General features: G+C 37.3%; 1 protein-coding gene across 1 annotated transcript in view; it reads left to right on the forward strand.

Annotated features, from left to right (window-relative positions):
• LOC127417113 (protogenin A-like) overlaps window positions 1-22,292 on the forward strand; it is a 48,759-nt gene continuing 26,467 nt past the window's right edge. Inside the window, exons 1-5 of the mRNA XM_051656822.1 lie at window positions 1-101; window positions 1,888-2,187; window positions 20,613-20,757; window positions 21,746-21,879; window positions 21,988-22,284. Of these exons, the coding sequence (XP_051512782.1) occupies window positions 35-101; window positions 1,888-2,187; window positions 20,613-20,757; window positions 21,746-21,879; window positions 21,988-22,284 (943 nt within the window). The 5' untranslated portion in view covers window positions 1-34. The remainder of the gene's footprint in view (window positions 102-1,887; window positions 2,188-20,612; window positions 20,758-21,745; window positions 21,880-21,987; window positions 22,285-22,292) is intronic.

Raw genomic sequence — 22,292 nt, forward strand, 5'->3', positions numbered from 1 at the left:
CACGGATTCAGGCATGCTCGGAATAGTAGAATAAATGGCATCTTTTAACAAGGAATTATACCAGCGTTTGCTGTTTTTTGCAGTATTTCTGTCTTTCACAGGTAAGTGAGAGTGTCACATTTGCATGTTTTTGCTGTGGAATAAGTTTGATGTATACATTTTGACTAATAAGTGATTTAATCTCAGGTTTTGTCATCAACAGACAAACAGGAATAAATAAACATGGTTTCTTTTTAGATGTAAAACCTTTCTACATTATATTTGACTATATATGTAAGAAGAACAGATTTCACAACACATACACACCCGTGGAAAATATTGATCAAAGCTCCTCATTGAGATGAAAAATGATTCATCTCATCACAATGTGTTCACTTTCTGACTGTTTGTTCTTTCATGAAGAGACTTTATAACTCTTATAAACATACTTATATTCAGTGTTGGGTGTAATGTATTACTAAGTAATTAATTACTGTAATTCAATTACTTTGTCATTAAAAATAAAGTAAGGGATTACTCTTAATTAGTTAGTAATTTAATTACAGTTACTTCTGATGTAATTGCATTAAATAATGTATAGACTATAGAACAATTCTATATAAAACAATAGTGAATTTAAAATAGAAATTTAAAGACTAATGTTAAAATATATGTTTTCTAATTTAACGCTGTCCCCTTAAATTCTTTGGCTAGTTCATTAATAATTAATTTGTTTTTTTTAATGATTTATTTGAAAGAATTAAAAGCACAGATTCATGTCTATCCTTGTATTTTTCATCTGGTCGAGGTTGATAAGGGTTTTAGAAAGTAATTAGTAATAAGTAATGCAATTACTTTTCAAGACAGAGTAATTAGTACAGTAATCTAATTACACTGTAGAAGATGTAATTAGTAGTTAGTAATTCTTTACTTTTTTACAGACTATTCAATTAGTCAGAAATGACGTGACACTTTTATTTAAATACATTTATAATTTAAATATTTTCTTATATATTCATACTGGAATGAAGATGAAATATTGATGTTACACTAAACCAAGCATAATGTCAGGTAACCTAACATGTGCTAAAATGTGTGTGTGGTAACATCTAAATCAATTAGTGTCATTGAAGTCAAATATTATTAATTAAACTGGTATACATTGGGTTGCATAAACAAAATTAATTGTTATGGTTAGTTTAGATTATTAAATTATTTTGTCATTTACATTAGCTAACAGTAAGTATTAATTCTATGTATTCTTATTAGGTTGTCACGCAAAAAAAATCCTGGGAAAGTTAGTTTATGGTTATAAAAAATAAAACCTAAAAAACATCCACAGAATGTTAGTATTTGGTTCCCAAAAAATAACCAAATGGAAACCATATACTAACGTTAAGGTAACGTTCTGTGTTTGCTGGGTTTCAGTGTAAGCTTCATTTCTATGCCATGCTTAATTTTGTCATTGTTTCTCCAGAAATAAGTGTTTCTTTTATAAGCCATTTAAAATCCGTTGTTATTCTACTTTGATGTCTCTCTTTTTCTTTTCTTGTTGCTCTTCTTTTTTGGAAGCTCTTGTCATGGTGGGCTGCTAAATATCTTTTGAATTTCATGCTGGGAATTATGTTAAAGCTCTTCTGTAGAGAAAGATCAAGCCGAGGAGTCGCCTCTGACTTTATGAGCCATGAATAAGGGGATTATGGGGAGTAATCCATCCAGTCAAATATGATTACAGAACTCAGAAATCCAACCAGCTGCTAGATTTCACCTGCCATCTGAGAGCCGCACACAGAGTTTTACAGTCCCACCGAAAGGAAATAGAAAACTGACCACCTTAACTTTACATTTAAACCACTGTAACTTTATTGTGTCACTCACTTTTTTTCTCTGTCTTGCCTCTCTCTGCAGGTGTGATGTGTTTTAGCGAATTGTTTTTCATAAAAGAGCCTCATGATGTGACCGTGATGAGGAGAGACACTGTCATTTTGGACTGCCAGGTGCATGGCGAGGCTCCAATCGGCATCCGGTGGCTAAAAAACAGAGTGACGCTCACCGAGTCGGAGCGTGTTTACCTGCTCACCAACGGGTCGTTGTTCATCTCGGAGGTGGAGAGTCGAAAAGACAAATCAGATGAAGGGTTCTACCAGTGCCTTGCCCAGAACAAATATGGATCTATTCTGAGCCAAAGAGCTCATCTGACTATCGCAAGTAAGTTTCGTTAGGAGTAATATGCTCTTTAAGTGGCCCTAAACGTGCCCTACCACCAAATTCCCTTGAGCAACGACACCCAATGATGGCACCTAATGTGTGTTGGTGTTACTCAAATGTCCTTTGTGATTAAATCAACTCCTCTACTCAACCTACAGTGACATCAGAGAGGAAACACAGAGCTTTAACACTTAATGTGTAGAGAAGTTGTAGTTTGTTTATGCAGGTCAAGCAGGTTACAGAGGTTAAAAATAAAGGTTCTTCAATGGTCCTTCAAACCATTTTCTGTATAGGGTTCTTGGGTTTGCTATATGGTTCTTTGGAGGAACAATTCACCCAAAAATAAAAGTTCTGTCCTTATTTACTCATCCGTCATGTCGTTTCAAACGTGTATGACTTCCTATCTTCCGTGGAACTTAAAAGGAGATGTTTAGCAGAATATCCTGGGGGCTTTTTTCCATACAATCAAAGTGAATGGGGACTGGGGCTGTTGATCTCCAAAAATGACATAGCACCATAAAAGTATCATTTAAGTAACCCATAGGACTTGTGTGCTATATTCCAAGTATCCTATGCTGTACCTTTCATGTGCCATTCGCATAAGAGTGAGAAAATGATGACAGAATTGTAATTTCTGTGCAAACTGTTCTTTTTAAAAAGTTCTTGATGTTCCATTATAGGTTCTTCAGATCTGTGTTTTGGTTTCTGGGTTCTTTAATGCACCAGTAAATAGATGGTTTTCTAATTATCGTAAGTAAATAAAGTTCTTTATTCATAAAGGTTCTCCTATGTGACATCAGACTGAAACATTTTTGGTTCTAGTTGGAGCATTTATTTGAGGAGTATGAGTGTGTGTGTTCTGGCTGAACAGTGGAATCTGGCTCTGAAGAATTCCTGACAGATATGTTGATACCTAGAGGAAGTGCCATGTGATGGATGGGGCTCATTATTTACTGCACTGTCAGGTGTCCTACAACAGAATTAATGGACAGAGAACAGCAACAGTTGGTCGTAATCATTACAGCAGTTGTCATGAGTGGTTAATGTAAAGGTCAAGACGACATGAGATAGATAGATAGATAGTTAGATAGATAGATAGATAGATAGATAGATAGATAGATAGATAGACAGATAGTTAGATAGATAGATAGATATATAGATAGATAGATAGTTAGATAATAGATAGATAGATAGATAGATAGTTAGATAGATAGATGATAGATAGATAGATAGATAGATAGATAGATAATAGATAGATAGATAGATAGATAGTTAGATAGATAGATAGATAATAGATAGATAGATAGAAAGATAGATAGATAATAGATAGATAGATAGATAGTTAGATAGACAGATAGTTAGATAATAGATAGATAGATAGATAGTTAGATAATAGATAGATAGATAATAGATAGATAGATAGATAGATAGATAGTTAGATAGCTAGATAGTTAGACAGATAGTTAGATAATAGATAGATAGATAATAGATAGATAGATAGATAGATAGATAGTTAGATAGATAGATAGATAGATAGATAGTTAGATAGATAGATAGATAGATAGATAGATAGATAGTTTTCTAATTAGCGTAAGTAAATAAAGTTCTTTATTTGTAAAGGTTCTCCTATGTGACATCAGACTGAAACCTTTTTGGTTCTAGTTGGAGCATTTATTTGAGGAGTATGAGTGTGTGTGTTCTGGCTGAACAGTGGAATCTGGCTCTGAAGAATTCCTGACAGATATGTTGATACCTAGAGGAAGTGCCATGTGATGGATGGGGCTCATTATTTACTGCACTGTCAGGTGTCCTACAGCAGAATTAATGGACAGAGAACAGCAACAGGTGGTCGTAATCATTACAGCAGTTGTCATGAGTGGTTAATGTAAAGGTCAAGACGACATGAGATAGATAGATAGATAGATAAATAGAGAGACAGACAGACAGTCAGACAGACAGATATATAGATAGATTGATAGACAGACAGACAGACAGACAGCTAGATAGATAGATAGATAGAGAGAGAGACAGACAGACAGACAGATATATAGATAGATTGATAGACAGACAGATAGATAGATAGAGAGATAAATAGAGAGACAGACGGACAGACAGACAGTCAGACAGACAGATAGATAGATAGTTTGATAGACAGATAGTTTGATAGACAGACAGACAGATAGATAGATAGATAGAAAGAAAGAAAGAAACAACTGTGGATAGACAGACAGACAGACAGACAGATAGATAGATAGATAGATAGATAGAGAGATAGACAGACAGTCAGTCAGTCAGACAGACAGATAGATAGATAGATAGATAGATAGATAGACAGATAGATAGAAAGAAAGAAAGAAACAACTGTGGATAGACAGACAGACAGATAGACAGACTGACTGACTGACTGACTGACTGACTGACTGACTGACTGACTGACTGACTGACTGACTGACAGGCAGGCAGGCAGGCAGGCAGACCGACCGACCGACCGACCGACCGACCGACCGACCGATCGATCGATAGATAGTGATTTGATATCTGTTCAGCAATGTTTGTTTTAAAATGTGGCAGTAGATCAAACAGAAGAATCCATCAGTGGGTCTTTTCTACCTCTGTGAGGGGGAAGGGTCTCTGGGGTCTCTGTGGTCACGGGTGTGTGAGAATGCATCCATTGGTGTGCAAATGAAGCCCGGCAGGTTTGAAAACCTAAGTTTGCAGAGGACACTAGTGCCCCAGTGTTAAAGAGCCTATGACCCCTTTTCACAGAGCAGAGCCTTTATATCAGCACCTCCTGACCAAGAGCGATTGTTCCTGTGTGTGTGAGGGGTATATTGAGGGGAAGGTTTGACAAGGGCAGAGGCTTTTAAAGGTCCTCTCCTATCCTGAGGCCATGCGTCATGCTGCGCCGCTTCAGGACAAAAGCATGTGCTGTCTTTCCTGTGCGTTCTCTTTTTCAGAGCAAAACTCAAGCTCTTTGGCAAACACTAGCACAGGAAGTGATTGGAGTTTTCTTCAGCAAAGTCTGCACTCAAAGTCAGAAATCAAATTCATTCCACATCCACATTATTTTTATAGCTCTATAATCTTACTCTATTTTAACAATTGAGTCTATTTCTTAAATCTCCAGTGGAAGTTTAGGAGAAACATCTGAGATGAAGTTGATACATAAAAAATACACCACTCCATTAAGTCTCCTGAGCTATGAAAGAGCAACTTCTGAGCAATAACAATTTTTGTATGTGCATATACAAACAAACATGCAAAAAACATTCAGGATGTTTAAATAGACACTCTGATAGAATGTGTAGTAGTTTTTGGGGTGATGTTGAAGCGATGTATAGACGCTTTGCAGGTGTATGCGAGCTAACGGTCGTTGTCAGGTTGGGGGGTGAAGTTGTTGTATAAGATCTAATGAGCATCTTATTGCGTAACAGCTCTGAGGAAACTGAGGGGAGGTAGGAAACAAATGTTTGAGAGTGACAAAACATGACAATTAACTGCCTTCCCATTCTCTACAAGAGCACTACAGATTGTGATTTTACAGAGAGGTTTTATTGGGAATCAAGTTTTGTGTTATGAAGTGAAAGAGATAGTAAAGACAGCAAGTGTTTTAACAGGCTGGTTTTAAAGGGACATTTAGACTCACCCTACGGACTCTCTCAGAGCTCATAAAATTTGCAGACACCTGGGAACTAATGTGAAAAAGCACAACACAAGCACAATTGAGGGAATTGTGGGGGGTATTGCCTCTGAATATTGGGCAATATATAAAAATGTTTATGATATATTTAACAACGTGAATATTTTAATGTCATTTTTATTTGGCCATTAAGTTTTCTGAAGACCATGTCATTAGACAAGTTTCGCGATCTTTGTTTTACAACTCGCAAATGTGAGAGGGTTAAAATTGAGATGTTTTAAAGGGATAGTTCACCCAAAATTGAAAATTCTCTCATTTACTCACCCTCATGATATCCCAGGTGTGTAGTATGACTTTCTATCTTCACCAGAACACATTTGAAGAAAAACAGAAAAATATCTAAGCTCAGAAGGTCCTTAAAATGCAAGTGAATGGAGATTTCTCTTTTGAAGCTCCAAAAATCACAGAAAATATATATATATATATATTGAAAATATACATTTTCATTTATATGCACTAGTATAACAATACATCATAAACAATATTTACCTACATTTATTCTTAAGTATTTTAATATATAAAAAATGGCATGCAGAGATTTTATGTTTATTTATTTATTTGTAAGTCATCCTTGTGTTCTTTTAGTAAAAAGAGCATTGAAAATTTTTTCACTAGATTTTTACTAGGCTATACTGAATTCTTGCATTAAACAGTTTGAATCTACCTGGCAACAGTGACTATTTAGTCGAAATGACAGTTCCTTTAATTTAAAATAATCACCCTTGTAAGGCATTTTATATCATATATTACACATACATATTGAGATATATATTGAATAACATTAACAGCTAAAAAGTATTGAGATTTTAGCGAATTCGCACAGCCATTCTGCATGCATAAACATGAAAACACATGCACACATGCACTCATAGTTGTAAACTGCATACTCTCATCCTGAATGCCTGATTTTATTGCAGAAGTCGAGCTGGTGGTCTCCATGCGATGGCTTTCTGCTTGGCTAGTCTGCAGAATTCATGAAAAGCTTTTTCTCTCAGTGTCCTTGTGTTCCATCTGCCCCCAACTGCCCCGGCCAAAGCAGGGGATTCCTTTAAGGGGCATTTGTTTGGCCAAAGTGAGCTGGACAGGCCAGCTGGCGCTTTGCACCGATGGAAGGGCAATTATGCAAATGAGACTGAACTGAAGATGATGTAGGGTTTTGCTCAAGTTTGCTTAGCGTTTAGTTTAATGACTTTAAAAAATCAGTTCAGTAGTGAAAGACTGAAGTAGAGATTCCAGAGGTCAGAGTGTTTATTTATTCACTGGCGTTTTAGCACCGTTATGTGATGATAAAGGTGACACAGTCAACACTCTCTGTTCTCATCATGCTTGCATTTTTTAACGCTGCTTGTTGGCAGATGTTGTGAATGGGTTTTAATGTAAGTGTGTGTTTGCTTTGGGTTGTTGTGCATTTGTTTGAGTTTGTGTATGTTTGTGATGGTAAGATTGATGGTTCCTTCCTTATGTTTAGACCTTTTTCCCTTTGCGTTTCTCTCTCACTAACACGCGTTTACTTTGCTATGTAAATGAGGACATTCCATAGACTTCTATCGTTTTTCCCCATTCTCTTACTATTGCTTATACTTAGGGTAAGTCGTTTAAACAAACCCCGAACCCTAAGTTTTAAACCTCAGTGTTATATGATACATGAATGAAACCTCAAAGGTGTGCTATTAGGTATCTAAGTGATCATATTAACAGTTTTTGACAGGCGGATGATAAAGTTGGCAAAAAATCCCATGAATTTACATTGAAGGAAAGACACGAGCCATAGAGACCAGGCAGAATATCATAGTGACCTGGGGGTGGGCTCTTTTGACTTGGACAAGTAAGCAACCAGGCCTATTTTGCCACCCATTACCTGCTAGAAACCATTTAGCAACACCCTAGCAACCATCCAGAAGACCCAAACAACCATAAAGCAACACCCTGTCAACTACCCTAGCATTGTACCGCTCACTTTTACTTCAGAAAATGTACGAATCTAGTAATCAATCTATTCTCACATCAGACAACCACAATAGAAAAGAAAAGATAATTTTGATGTCCCTGTGGCAATTCCAGGAATTCTAGGAACACATTAGAGGCCCTCAGGGACCCTGAAAGAGGGGCCATTTCCCAACACCGGCCCTCAAAACAACCACGCGTGAGGCGCAAACTCAGGCGTGTTCCTAATTTTAAACTGTTTAGGAAGGCCACCTTTGACATCATCTCTGACCCTGCCTCTACATACAGCCTCACAAACACTGTTTCAACAGCTTTTACATTCAGTTAGGGAATTTAGGACCTTTTACAGGACCTTTTAGGACCTTTATTTATCACATCATCTGTACAGTATTTTAGGCCTGTCACAATCCTGTCCAACAATCTCGAAAAAACAAACATCTTATATTTTTGTGGTCTCGGTAGTTGAGAACCACAAATCTGTTTTGGGGATGTCCTCAAAAGTAATCTATTTCAAAAAAATGTAATAAATAATAATAATGATGTTTTATAATGTTTTTGTATTCTAAAAATGCAAAAAGTTCTCTTTTAGGGGTAAGGTTAGGGTTTGGTCTAGAGTTAGTCTATTCCAATTAGAATTTATCTGTTCAGTGTCTGTGCAAAACTCCTGGCCATAATACTAGGGTGTTGTTTGTGGTTGCCAGGGCATTGTTGCAGTTGCTAAGGCTTTCTAATTGTTTTTAGCACGTTGCTATGTGGTTTCCAGTGTTCTGACTGGCCCAAGTCAATAAAGTCCACCCCAGGTCTCTATGATATTCCGGTGTCAAGATAGGTCCCTCTTTTAATGTAAGTCTTCACACGTTTAATCACACACAAGGCATAAAAAAAGTAATAGCACACGTCTCCTCAACAAGCCGGTTTGGTTTGAGGTATCGTTCATGTCCATTGCACAAACTGTGTAAGTAACATGCCAAAGTTGAATACTTAGAGTTAAGGGTTTGTTCAAAACACAAACACTACCCAGGGGCAAAAGTTATAGGCTATTTATTCTTTAAATTATGTTTTTTCACCTATAGTTGCTAGGTGACACCACTGGCCTTTAGGTTGGTAATAACCAGAATAAAGAGAAAGACAAATGTGCAGCATTTGAGTTTGAAAAGAAATGTTTGAGGAATTTCAAGGGACAAAATTGCTTCAGCTCGCAGTGTGGCATGTGAAAGGTTTCCATAGTTTCCATGAGTGGCAGTCAGAAAAGGTCATAGGTTGCTTTAAGTAGCCTAGCAGGCTGTGTGCAAGGAAACAGCACAGAGGAGCAAAAAATTCTCACTAATAACAGATAAAAACATGCCACCATAAGTCAGCTCATCTCTTTGGATATAAAGGCCTGATTTCTGGAGTTCACTCTTGTGCATTTAAATATCCCATCCATATTAACTGCCATGATCCAGTCCTAATATACCCTACTACTAAGTCCAGGAGAACTTTGTTCCAAGACATAATGAGCTGCCATTAATAATTCCATTGGTAATTCCATTAAACGATTTGTGGTTGATTTCTATTCAATGAATTATGTTTTATAATATACATTTCTCTCACTCAGTCCACCATCTTGGAAAAACTAGATATGCGTCCCAAACTGCACATCACTGCACTATTCTACATAATTTTGTAGTGTAAATAGTGAGAGTAGTATGTTAACTCTGAAAATGCAACAAAAAAAGTGTACTATGAGTACCCGGATGATACAATTCTTCAACCGTCAAAATAGAGTGTGGAATTTTGGACACTTCATGCACTCAGCGCTCGCGGCTTGCCATTCGTAGCGAAAGGGGCGGAGTTACCTGGCTGTGTTGCTGGTCTGACACAACAACTGTAAACAATGGAGAATGAAGCAACTAGTGAAACTTCAGTAAGGACAGCACCTTACAAATCTAAGTTGAATGCTTTACCATCACCCAACGCTATGTGAATATATACGTTGTTTGAGATTCAATCTTGGCTAAAGCTAGCAGCAGCATATCGCATGCATTTGAAATGTCACTTCCGTCAGCTGTTAAATGGCGAACGCTTCCGTGTTGTAAAAATCCGTAAAGTGTTCCATTTGGAACAATATTACACTTTGAAATTTCATACACTACATGTCTGATTGCATAGTGTATATTGTAAGTGCATAGTGCATTATGTGTCATTTGGGACACAATTTAGGTGTCTATTGTTTTATGCTTGCCTAGAATGCCTTAAAACGATAGTTCACCTTAGCATGACATTCTTCTTTTCTGTGGAACACAAAAGTAGATGTTTGGCCGAATATTAGCCTCAATCACTATTCACTTTCATTACATCTTTTTTCCCATACAATGAACATGAATGGTGACAGAGACTGAGATGAGTCATTCAGCCTAACATCTGCTTTTGTGCTCCACAGAAGAAAGAAAGTCTTTTGCAACAACAAGAGGGTGAGGAAAAGATGACAGAATTATTTTTTTTTGGGTGAACTGTTCCTTTAAAATGCTGTCCAGGTAGGTTTTTGGAACGTAGTGTTACTCTACATTTATTTGATTACAAATAATGCAATCTGGTTGACCATTTGACCTGTTGCTGTTCAGCGGATCAGATAAGACACAATAGCCGTGCTATGTTAGAGTGGGTGGGACAGTTTTCTGAGCTCAGAGGGCAGATAAGGGTCTCCTGCCTCTTTACCCCCACTCCAACTGCCCACAAGGCTGAAAGGCTAAAGGGCACGGGGAGAGGTCCTGAGTATGGCCTCTCATTGGCTGGACAGGGCCTGATTCTGGCTTCTGATTAGCCGAAGAGGGGGCCAGCGGTCTGGGGTTGTAACTTGCCTGCTGGCTGGGTGGACTCTTGAAGGATCTGCAGAGCTTTTGGGCTTTGCATTCTTCCCTTCTGTTCACATACAAGGTTTTTTTTACCCCCACTGTCTTTTCTTTAAGGAAGGAGAAAGAAGTTCGGGTCAGGTCAGGGCACAGCAGGACACTGTTTATTCACAGCACTCGCTGGGCATCTTTTGAATAATGCAGCTGCTAATAAAACCTTAAAACTTCTCAAATTACTTTCGCATTAAAGATGAATTAATGGATTACCTGGCCTCTTCCATTACAGCATCATGAAATACGCACTTTGAAGATGCTATTAACCTGACAGACAGTTGTTTTACAGGCGGATTATGAAGACAAACACCTTTGGATTAACGTGCACTGATGCATCTTGTACAATTAGAACATGAACATGTATTAAAGAGATGGTTAAGCCAAAAATTCAAAGTCTGTCTTCATTTGCTCACCCTCATGTGTTTCGAAACCTGTATGACTTTCTTCTGTGGAACACAAAAGGAGACGTTAGACAGTTTGTATTCACTTTCATTGCATCTTTCCGTACAATGCAAGTGAATGCTGACTGAGGCAGTCGTTCTCCCAAACATATACTTTTGTATTCTTCGGAAGAAAGAAAGTCATATGGGTTTGGAACAACATTTCATTTTTGGGTGAACTATCCATTTAACAAAGTAAATAGGGCCAATTTTGATTTCTTATTGACTTTAATGTCCTTTGTTATCAGTAAAATGATATCAAAAATCCTGTTAGTCTCTTTTTTGGAGATTAAACTTGCATTTAAAGGTACAATTTGTAATATATTTACTGTACTAAAGCATAAAATGATCATAATATGTTATTAGAGATTTAGGAAACATGCTAAATTGAAATACTGGCTTCTCTGAAAACAATGCTACAGCCAGTATATTCTACTTTGAAATGTCCGTTCCGGGCCGGAATTTCTGTTTGTGTTTTGGCGTGTGTGATCCCGCCCACTGCCCATTTCCCAATAGTATTTCGACACACCGGGTTGTCAGATTTGAAACAAGTTAGCGGGCAAACACAGCGTGCTGCAGCCATGGAAGACAGCAATACTTCTAGCTAACATTGACAGAGTTATAAAAGATCCCCATGAGCTGGTTTATAATTTGCAAACAATAAACATTGTAAACATATACATTAGCTGATCAACTTGCAGTGTAAGGCTCGTCGCTTGCCATTGTCAGTTTGCTCGTTCCTATTGCGTGTGCTCAACCTAGCAACCCGCATGAGCTTCGAGTCTGGGGAGAAGGGGACGGGGGAGACAACTCTATCCAATATTTTGAATTTGGACTGCAGTACCCATTTTAAACGCTTGATGTCAATGCTAAATATTGCTCCTTTAAATGTGGAAAAAGCTTCAGAAACAGAATAAACAGAAGCTGAGAAACGTATACGTAACTTTCGGTTTTTATATGTAACATTTTTCTTAAAATGGTTATTTATATCTTCAGCTTTAGTGTGTCAATAGGAAATATAAATGTTAGACTCCTAAACATTACTTTTGCAAATAGAAAAGATTAGAAAAGAAGAACAGGGAGCCCTGCAACAGATGTCATGGCCCCCACAAAGCCCCCCACTGAACACTGAGTCAATCTGGGATTACAGAAAGCTTGGAACACCCTATCTGCCAACAACCAAGAAAAACTGTGTCCAGTTTTGGTGCTGTTTTGAAGGCAAAGGTGGCCACACCAAATATTGATTTAGCTTTTTTATGTTTACTGGACTTTGTATGTTGTTAATTGATAAATGAAAACTATTTATGTCATTATCTTTGAAGACCTCCTCACTATGCAACATTTTTCACAAGTGCCTAAAACTTTTGCACAGTACTGTGTATGTATATATATATATATATATATATATATATATATATATATATATATATATATATATATATATATTACTTGATTTAAGCATTAATCTAAAAAGATTTGGTTGGATTCACGCTTAAAGAAATAGTTCACTTAAAAATGAAAATTCTGTCATCATTTACCCATCCTCATGTCGTTCCAAACCTGTATGACTTTTTTTTCTTCTGTGAAACACAAAAGGAGATGTTAGTGAGAATGTTAGCCTCAGTCACCATTCACTTTCATTGTATGGGAAACAACTGTGTCGGCATTGTTCAAACTTCTGTTGTGTTAGGCAGAATAAAGGAAGTAATGACGGGTTTGACTGAAAAAAGTATTAATTCAAGATATATTACCTGAAAATAAGTTTTATTGTCAAGTAAATGTATCTTTTTGTATTTTTATTTTTATTTTTTTTAATCCCCTTTTCTCCCAATTTGGAATGCCCAATTCCCACAACTTAGTAGGTCCTTGTGGTGGTGCAGTTACTCACCTCAATCCGGGTGGCGGAGGATGAGTCTCAGTTGCCTCCGCTTCTGAGACAGTCAGTCTGCACATCGTATCACGTGGCTTGTTGTGCATGACACCGCAGAGACTCACAGCACGAGAGGCTCATGCTACTCTCCACGATCCATGCACAACTTACCACGCACCCTGCTGAGAGCGAGAACCACTTAATCGCGACCACGAGGAGGTTACCCCATGTGACTCTACCTTCCCTAGTAACTGGGCCAATTTGGTTGCTTAGGAGACCTGGCTGGAATCACTCAGCATGCCCTGGATTCAAACTTGCGACTCCAGGGGTGATAGTCAGCATCAATACTCGCTGAGCTACCCAGGCCCCAAGTAAATGTATCTTTATGTTAAGGATGTTTAGATATTTTTATTAGAAAACAAACATTTTTGCAGTGCAAATGGGTTTGCAGTGATCTCTTTCACCCTCAGTAAAAAGCTGTTTTTAAAAAAGGTTTTTTGGGAGTGAAATAGAGATGGTGGCCCTAGAGTTGCAGATCAGGCTCTTACTGTTGTCATGGGAACCATTCTCCCTTTCTGACCTGTCCGATGACCCTGTGAGTACGGATCCACAGACCTGTGTTTCCTGAATGCATTCCTCAGAACTTCTTAAAGACATATTATCAGAGAGATTGAGAGATTGAGAAAGGAATTCAAGAAGAGATCACCAAAATGAAACTGAAGTGAGCGCTTTCACATCCAGTTATAATGTTGCTCTGCTGTGGTGCTGGTTTGTGACTGGTTTGTGTGTGTAATGCTGGTGGTTTGTGTTTGATGGCCCAAGATGCCTGAGCAGGGATGAGCTTACTGCCGGTCAGGATTTGTTGAGGTTAAAGGTTAGAGGTCAGGTCTGTGGAAAGGACAGATTGTCAGATCCTTTTATAAGGCTGCAGGGTGGCGATTTTACCCACACAACTACACAGTAGGAATGTGCTGAATGACTAATTTCACTGACGTGTAAACGGAAATTTTGAAGTCGACTAGTCTAAAAATAAACCAACCTAGAGAAAACAGTCAAAAAAATGTGTTTATGCGACCCATTTAAAACACTTCCAAATCCGAAGCTAAATTCCACTGAAAAGGGGCATTCATTGGCGACGGGCTTGCCTTGCATTTTGATCATTGTACATTAATTATAGAACATGACACGCATTCACTGAATCAACTTTAGTGAATATTTAACAGACATATTTATTGAAAACAATTGAATGAATAGTGCAGGACCAATGGAACAACCATTAAAAGCCTGTTCTAAACGGAATTCACCATGTAAAAGTTACTTAACATATTAAAACAGTCAAAACATTGTTGAAAATAATTAACAGGTAGACTAAGCCAAATCTACGAGAGAGAAAAAAAATGCTCTGAAAAGTTGTGCGTATTTTACTATGTGCAGTCGTGCATTAACCATTGATCTAATATGACAGCTGTTCGGTAAAGAACGTTTACCAATAACGGTTATGATGTAAAAAAATTTAAATAAAATAAAAGTAGCCATAGGATAGAAAAAATAGGCCTGTGGTGTAGCCTAAAATGAACCTAATGTATTCTAAACATGACATGCACACAGAATAAAAGATAGTTTAACCCGTTAAGCAGTCGGCACCTCGTTGAAAATAAGCAGTAATTTTCTAGGCTACTTACTCAAAAGCATACATTTTTTGATGAGCAAAATTAACACGTCGACATGGTCCGGTGAAAGACGGGACTTGACTCACCTGAGGCGACTATCCTGCGCTTGAAAAAAGCCTGCACAGCGGAAAAATAACGTACAAGCATGCACAGATGTAAAGAAGACTCAAATGTGAAAACATCCTTAAGGACTTTCAAACGTTTGGAAATCCAATTCCCGCACCATCACCGAAGTGATTTCATAGCTACTTTGCTGAGTTTGCTTGTCTAGCGAGAGGACATTTTCCTGCGCACGCCGCGAGTGAGAGAGGGAAGAAGCACACGCAGCCTGAGGTGAAATTAAACTTTGTATCTGCTCCAGATATCCTCTTTTTAAAATAATATTTGTATTATTAATTCTGTTTAAAATATATAACATTAATATTGCAGTAATTTAAGCGCAGCCTCTGTAAAAATATAAGGCCAAACGTAAATGTGTAAAAATGATGATCAGTATAATGGGGGGAAATATTAATCGACTAGTAATTCCAGTGTCGACTAGCACCGCACATCCCTACTACACAGCCAAACAGACTCAAACTAGATGAGTTCATCATTTGCTAAACTAAAAGAATAGATTTGTGGGGGACAAATGTTGTAAAGTTTGCTATTGTTTTGTTTAAATGGATATAAATATTTTATTTCAATATTATATATATATATATATATATATATATATTGTTTTAATTAAACAATTTTAACTAATTAATCGCACCGTTTTCTCTGATCGCTATTAATCGCGATTATATTATGGTACTTGATACATTACAGCAAACATTACATTTTTTTTATAAATATATTTGCTTTATACTTTGTCTCAATGAACTTGCAAGAAATTGGTTAGTCTTCATTTATTTTAAATATTTAAATATGTACATGTTTTTGTGGATAGAGTTAATTAGACACATTTTAATGTATTAATCTTTGATACAAGTATATGTATACATGCCATAAAATCAGTGGACATGCTATAATTAAAAGTGGGGCAAAATCTTCTGCCGTTTTAAAGTGGACTTTTTAATCAAATGGGCAGATTCAGTTCATGTCAATTATTATTGAAACTTAAGTGTACATTACCAGTGCATTATTAGACACTATACATACAGCTTTAAAATATATTGTATATATGCTGAAGTTTAATTTGCTGAAGTTTAAAATCTCAAAACTATTATTTTCTCTGGCTGCCATTCAGTCTACATGTATACCTGGCTGTATCTTGCTGAATGGCCAGGTCCTTCAGTCTCTATCGTGCACATGCTAGGTCTCTCATCGGTGGTTTTGCTTTTGAAACGGGTTGAGATGAAAGTGAGTGAGCATTTTCGGGCAATCCGAAGAGATCCGGCATGCGGTTCACCACTTGCGGGTAAAGTCTCCATTCTCCGTACAGTAAATCCGCTCCCGTGTTTATTATGCCCGTGGCATGCATTGTGCGTAATGAATAAGCATGCACTGCTCCACACAATCAGTTTTTGGGCTAGGATGTGTAGTCGAGTCGAGCATGGACCTCCTGAAAATGGATACATGCCAATTTTAGCAACAGAAAGTGGGGAAAAACATTAGTGAAGTTTTGCTCATTGTACAAAATTGCCTGGGTTTGTTCTTGGGAGGCAGCAGATGCCCTAACTCTGCCCCCACCCTAATCCTAACCATATGGAGCCTGTAAGGCTGAGTAGCCTGGCAGGAACAACTCGAGACACCTTTCTCCCATCGCGTGAAATTTTAGGAAGTAAAAAAAAAAAACGGATACTGCATTAATTACGTAAATGTTTTTAAACGCATTAAACAAAAACTATTAATCACAGATATAACGTGATATCGATATTTATCGGGAAAAGAATTCCTTCATGTCGATGATTAACTTTTAAATATTTTTCTTTGTTTAGCCTATGTTCAACATCTAGACGATCGGATCAGGTACGTATCGCTAAAAATGCAAGCAGTTCGGCAAAGTTATACACACAGTTAGCTAACTGAATTACAGTTATGAAATCAGCCTTTTAGGAAGTATTATTAGACTAGTGGCAGCTAGCTATCCGGCCAATATATTATTGTTGTGTATCAAACAAGACAGCACTGATAATGCCATATATAGCTATCGACTGAACACAACAACAACTCTGATATCAACACCCTTGTTTATTTATGTACTATTTAGTTAAACATTTTTTCATGATCCATAGCGCTGTCACAGGCTAGAAAGTATTATTTCTTCTTTATGTGATGTTTATCGATAATCCAGTTTATAGTGCATTACCGCCACTTACTGAGCTGAAGTGTGGAGCATCACAAGAAAGGGAAATGGCCAGGACATCACAGGGCAACACACACAGACATAAACATTCACACTCTCACTCACACCTACGGGCAATTTAGGGTCTTGAATTAACTTAACCTGCATGTCTCTTTGGACTGTGGGGGAAACCAGAGCACCCAGAGGAAACCCAGTTGAGCCAGGACTCAAACCCAGGACCTTCTTGCTGTGAGGCAACAGTACTACCCACTGAGCCATCAATCAACATCAATGCATGCTATATACAATAATATGTATAATTAGGCCTTAATTATTATTATTGCATCTTTATATGTTGCCTTATATGTTGTTGATTTATGTAGTATTAATACTGTATACTGTCTATATTTATTTGCCTTTCTAGGCCAGGTCTCTCTTGTAAAAGGCATTAAAATCTCAAAGGGACCAACCTGGTTAAATAAAGGCTAAATAAAAAATTGTTGCCCCTATATTTTGAATTTTTTTGTCACTTTCTGTGGCATTAATTTCTGACCCTGCTCTGTCTGCAGTATGCTCAATGAAGTAGGGACCTGTAGTTTAAATTATGGATGCACCGATTCGATACCTGGATCGGTATCGCTCTGATACTGACGTTTTTAGACAGATCAGGTATCAGTCTGACAAGCCCAATCCAAATACGATACTGTGTGTTAGCCATGTTCCTTACTGTCAAGCTCCAAAAATGACATAAAGATTCATAAAAGCACAGTTTATGAAGTCCATATGATTCGTGTATTATATTCAAAGCCACTTGAAGAGAAGCGATAGCTTTGTGAATAGCAAAAGGCTGCGTTTAATAATTAAAAATATAGTATGCATGCGCAGCGCATTAGTAAATGATGCGGTTCTGTTGACACACATACATAGCACGCACAGGCTGCTGATGTGCTCGAGAACTCAGAGTTGTGCGCAATATGTGAGTGGTCCACACGAACAACATCTCAGATGCAGATGCTCAATAGTTCGGTTCGCTTATAACATGCATTTAGAACAGCACCGGAGGAGCATTTCACCAGATTTAAAAAAAAAGCAGCAAATTAAACTACAGTGAACTTGCCTAAACACAGACACTTACAGGACTCCCTGGAGTGTTCCGACTGTCAAAATAAAAGCCAGAGGGTTTTAAAGTTAAAGGTGCACGACTGAGATATATTACTCTTGTGTTATACAATTCTAAAAGTCAATAATAATAATAAAAATGTATGATTATCATTGTTATTTGTTTAAAAATTACAATATTAAAATTGACTGGGTTCCAAAAATGAACTGTGAATGAAAAGTGGACTGATATCTTACAACTATCACTACTTTAAAGTCCAGAAAAAATGTGCAAAGAAAACTGGCTTCTTTTCTACTGAAGACTTTCACTGGAATTACTGTTAATTTTGCTGCCACATTATCCAGTAGACTATTTAACAATAACGTTAATCTTAATAGGCTGTACATTTATGTTGAAATAATGTGTAGTTTGAGGATAGTGTTTCTTTATATATGAAAGAGTACCCCAATTAGTATCACACAGTGAAGTATAGATATTCAAAACTGATTATGAAAAAAACAACACTGGTATCGGACCGGGATCGGCCGATACTGAGATTTCAGGTGTCAGAATCAGATTAGAAGAGAAAAAGTGGTATCGGTGCTTCCCTACTTTAAATCTATGAAGATACTTCCTGACAGTGATTTGATTTACTTATCTTCATCTTTATCTTTGTACCAAAACACTCTGGCCTCAGGCTATGATTTTATTGTTTTTATCTTCATCCTTAAATGAGATTTATGCTGAGGTCTGTATGTATAGCAGAGGTTTCATTGATTTCCGTTAACTAATTATTGACCTGAGGCTTCTTTAATACCCAGCAGAGGGGAGGGGACATCAGGGGGTAGGAAGGGGCAGATCTTAATGGCTTTTGGGGGTTTTATGGCTCTGAGTCCAAGAAGGTCAGAGAGGTAAAACAGACCCTCACTGCAACACTGATGCCTCTGTGATGAAATAGTAGAAGTTAGACAAGTTACACAAACATTAATGCCTTTCAAAATCTGTACAACCATAAACCAGCCAGTTTACAGTGTGTATGTTTTACTGATTATTATCACTCATAAGGGGAGAAATGAAAGTTTTGTCATTATTTGTTCACCCTCATGTTGTTCCAAACCTGTATTATTATTATTATTATTATTATTTGTCTTTTTTGGAACACACAAGGAAAGAGTATGTTTTAAAGTAAATTATGTTCATGCTGCTCTTTTCTATTACATGAAAGTGAATGGGGACGAGTGCTGTTCAGCTCCAAAAATGACAAAAAAGGCACCATAAAAGTAGTCCATGCGACTCTTATGGTATATTCCAAGTCGTCTGAAGCCATACAATACCGTTTTGTGAGGAAAACACCACAATTTAAAGATGTAAAGTCTTGATTCAGGGCCTTTTCATTCTTTTTGCATGCATCACTATGGGTAAACAGAGAGCGCAATTAATTATTAAAGAAGCAACTGGCCCCAGTGGCATGACTGATGCCATAGTGTAGTGGTTAAAGATCTGAGTGAGTAACCCAAAGGTTGTAGGTTCAAACCTCAGAAGGGTTTACAGTTACTTGAGCGACAAGCTTCAGTCTTGGTTGTTCCAGAAAGATTTATTGTAAGTAAAATGTTGCTTCAGATTTGATTCCTGAATGACCAATAAACATGATGAAACCTGTGTGTGTGTTTGAGAGAAAGATAAGTTTAGTCAGCTCTCTCTGTTTAGATGGTATTGACAGTGTGTTAATAACTCATTGACACTCACGTAAAGATGGGCAACTTGCTAATTCAGTGTTTTGTTTGATCTTGGGTTAATTAAAATGGAAGAAAAAAAGACAATGATGACTGCTTTACACACACAAGGGAGTGTTACCAAAAGGCTTGTGTTATGCTAGCGTGAGGTGTTTGTTGGCAGTGTTTATCTAAAGCTTTTGGTTGAGTTTGACTCATTCGTCTCTGCTGACACTGAGAACGTGTGACTGTAAAAGCTAACAACAACCAAACTAAACTCTCTCTTTCTCTCTCTCTCTCTTTCTCGTCTCTCATCATCACACTCATTTCTTCTGCCTCTCTTCATTTACTCTTTGACATTCTCTCTTGTTTTGTCCATCTTTTCCAAGTTCCTTATGTTTCCCTTTGTCCTGCATTTCAATTATAGGCAAATAAAATGCAGTAAAAGAGAGAAAAATGTGTTTGGTCCATTGATAAAAACAGCCGCTCTCACATTGTGCAACTCAGGTCTTGTGCACAGGGTTTAAAAAAATCCCTATAGAAGTCTTCTACTTACAATATAATCCAAAGATAATTTACCAAAAATAATTAACGTACTGTAATGTCTGAACATTTCACTTTTACTTTAGATTTTATTTATTTATTTATTTAGTTTTTGGTATTAACCATTATTCTTAATAGTGAGTTATATCAAGCTATATCAGTACATATATATCATATATATATATATATATATATATATATATATATATATATATATATATATATATTAGGCTAATATTACACTGACTAGCATAAATTTAATTGTAATTTTTTTAATTGTGAATTTTCCACAGGTATATCGGCCTTCACGCAGCAGCCTTCATCTATCATGGTGACAGAGGGATCGGTTGCCCGATTCACCTGTAAAATCATTGCCACACCCCCACCAATCATTATTTGGGAGTTTAACAGAGTCACTTTACCACTGGCCACTGAAAGGTATGGCTCCGCCCACTTACCAGAGGGGGGAGAGAGGGAGGGACTTAGGGTCGACCAACTTTCTTTAAATGGATAGTTCACCCAAAAGTGAAAATTCTCTCATTTACTCACCCTTATATCATCCCAGATGTGAATGATTTTCTTTCTTCTACAGAACACAAATGAAGATTTTTAGAAGAATATTTCAGCTCTGTAATTCCTCACAATGCAAGTGAAAATCTACACTTTCACTTTCACTTCCACATTGTGGTGTAGAAGTGACTCACTTTTACATTCAGTCACCTACTGGTTGGGGCAGCTCAAAGGTGGAGAATTATAGAAAAAAGGACTTAAATATTGATCTGTTTCTCACCTACACCTATCATGTCACTTCTGAAGACACAGATTTAACCACTTGAGTCATATGGATTACTTTTATGCTGACTTTATGTGCTTTTTCTGTGTTCTGTTCACCATTCAGTTGCATTGATGTGAGCTGAGATATTCTTCTAAAAATCTTTCATTTTTGGGTGAACTATCCCTTAGGCAGCACCATCAGTGCTTAAAGGGATAATTCATCTAACAATGAAAATTCTGTAATAATTTACTCAGCCTCATGTACTCATGTTGTTCCAAAGCCATAAGACTTTCTTTAGTCCGTGGAACACAAAAGGAGATATTAGGCAGAATGTTAGCCTCAGTCACTATTCACTTTCAGTGCATCTTTTTCCAGACAATGAAAGTGAATGGTGACTGAGGCTAATATTCTGCCTAATATCTCCTAGGTTAACTTTTTTTTATTTTTTTTATTTGTAAATGATAACAGAATTGTAGCAAAAGTGTATATGTGTAGCAAAGTGACAAAAAAATTAGATTGTATAATTGTAAACAATGTAATTTTAAACCTCAATGTGTTTTGGTAAAAAAGAAAGATATCAAAGAAAGTTATTAAAGATTTTTTGATGTTAAAAAAAATCAACACATATTTTTCATGTCTGTTTTGATCTAGAATCACAGTGCTGCCCGGTGGCATTTTGCAAATTCAGGGAGTTGAACCGAGTGATGCTGGTAGTTACCGCTGTGTGGCGACCAATATTGCTAGCCGACGCCGGAGTACGGAGGCAATACTATCCGTGACCGCAGGTAAGACAAAGATCAAACCGTGCAGATCACAAGAGCATGTACACTGCCAGTCAAAAGTTTATACACATTAAAAAACTTTCACTAACTAATCTCTTTATTTTTCAATAGCTTCATCTCCTAGAATCCCTCAGAGGCCTTGTATCATTGCCGGGCCACAGAATTTGACTGTAGCGACTCACAGTAGCGCTTTGCTGGAGTGCATGGCGACAGGAAATCCTCGTCCACTCATCTCGTGGAGTCGCGCCGATCATAAGTCTATTGACGTCTACAACACGAAAGTTCTCGGCAACGGAAACCTGCTTATATCCGACGTAAAGCCCCAGCACGCTGGAATATACTTCTGTCGTGCAACTACGCCCGGAACGAGAAACTACACTGTTGCAGCTGCTAATATAACTGTGCTAGGTAGAGAC

Source organism: Myxocyprinus asiaticus, chromosome 26 (assembly GCF_019703515.2).
Source record: "Myxocyprinus asiaticus isolate MX2 ecotype Aquarium Trade chromosome 26, UBuf_Myxa_2, whole genome shotgun sequence".
NCBI classification, from domain to species: domain Eukaryota; kingdom Metazoa; phylum Chordata; class Actinopteri; order Cypriniformes; family Catostomidae; genus Myxocyprinus; species Myxocyprinus asiaticus.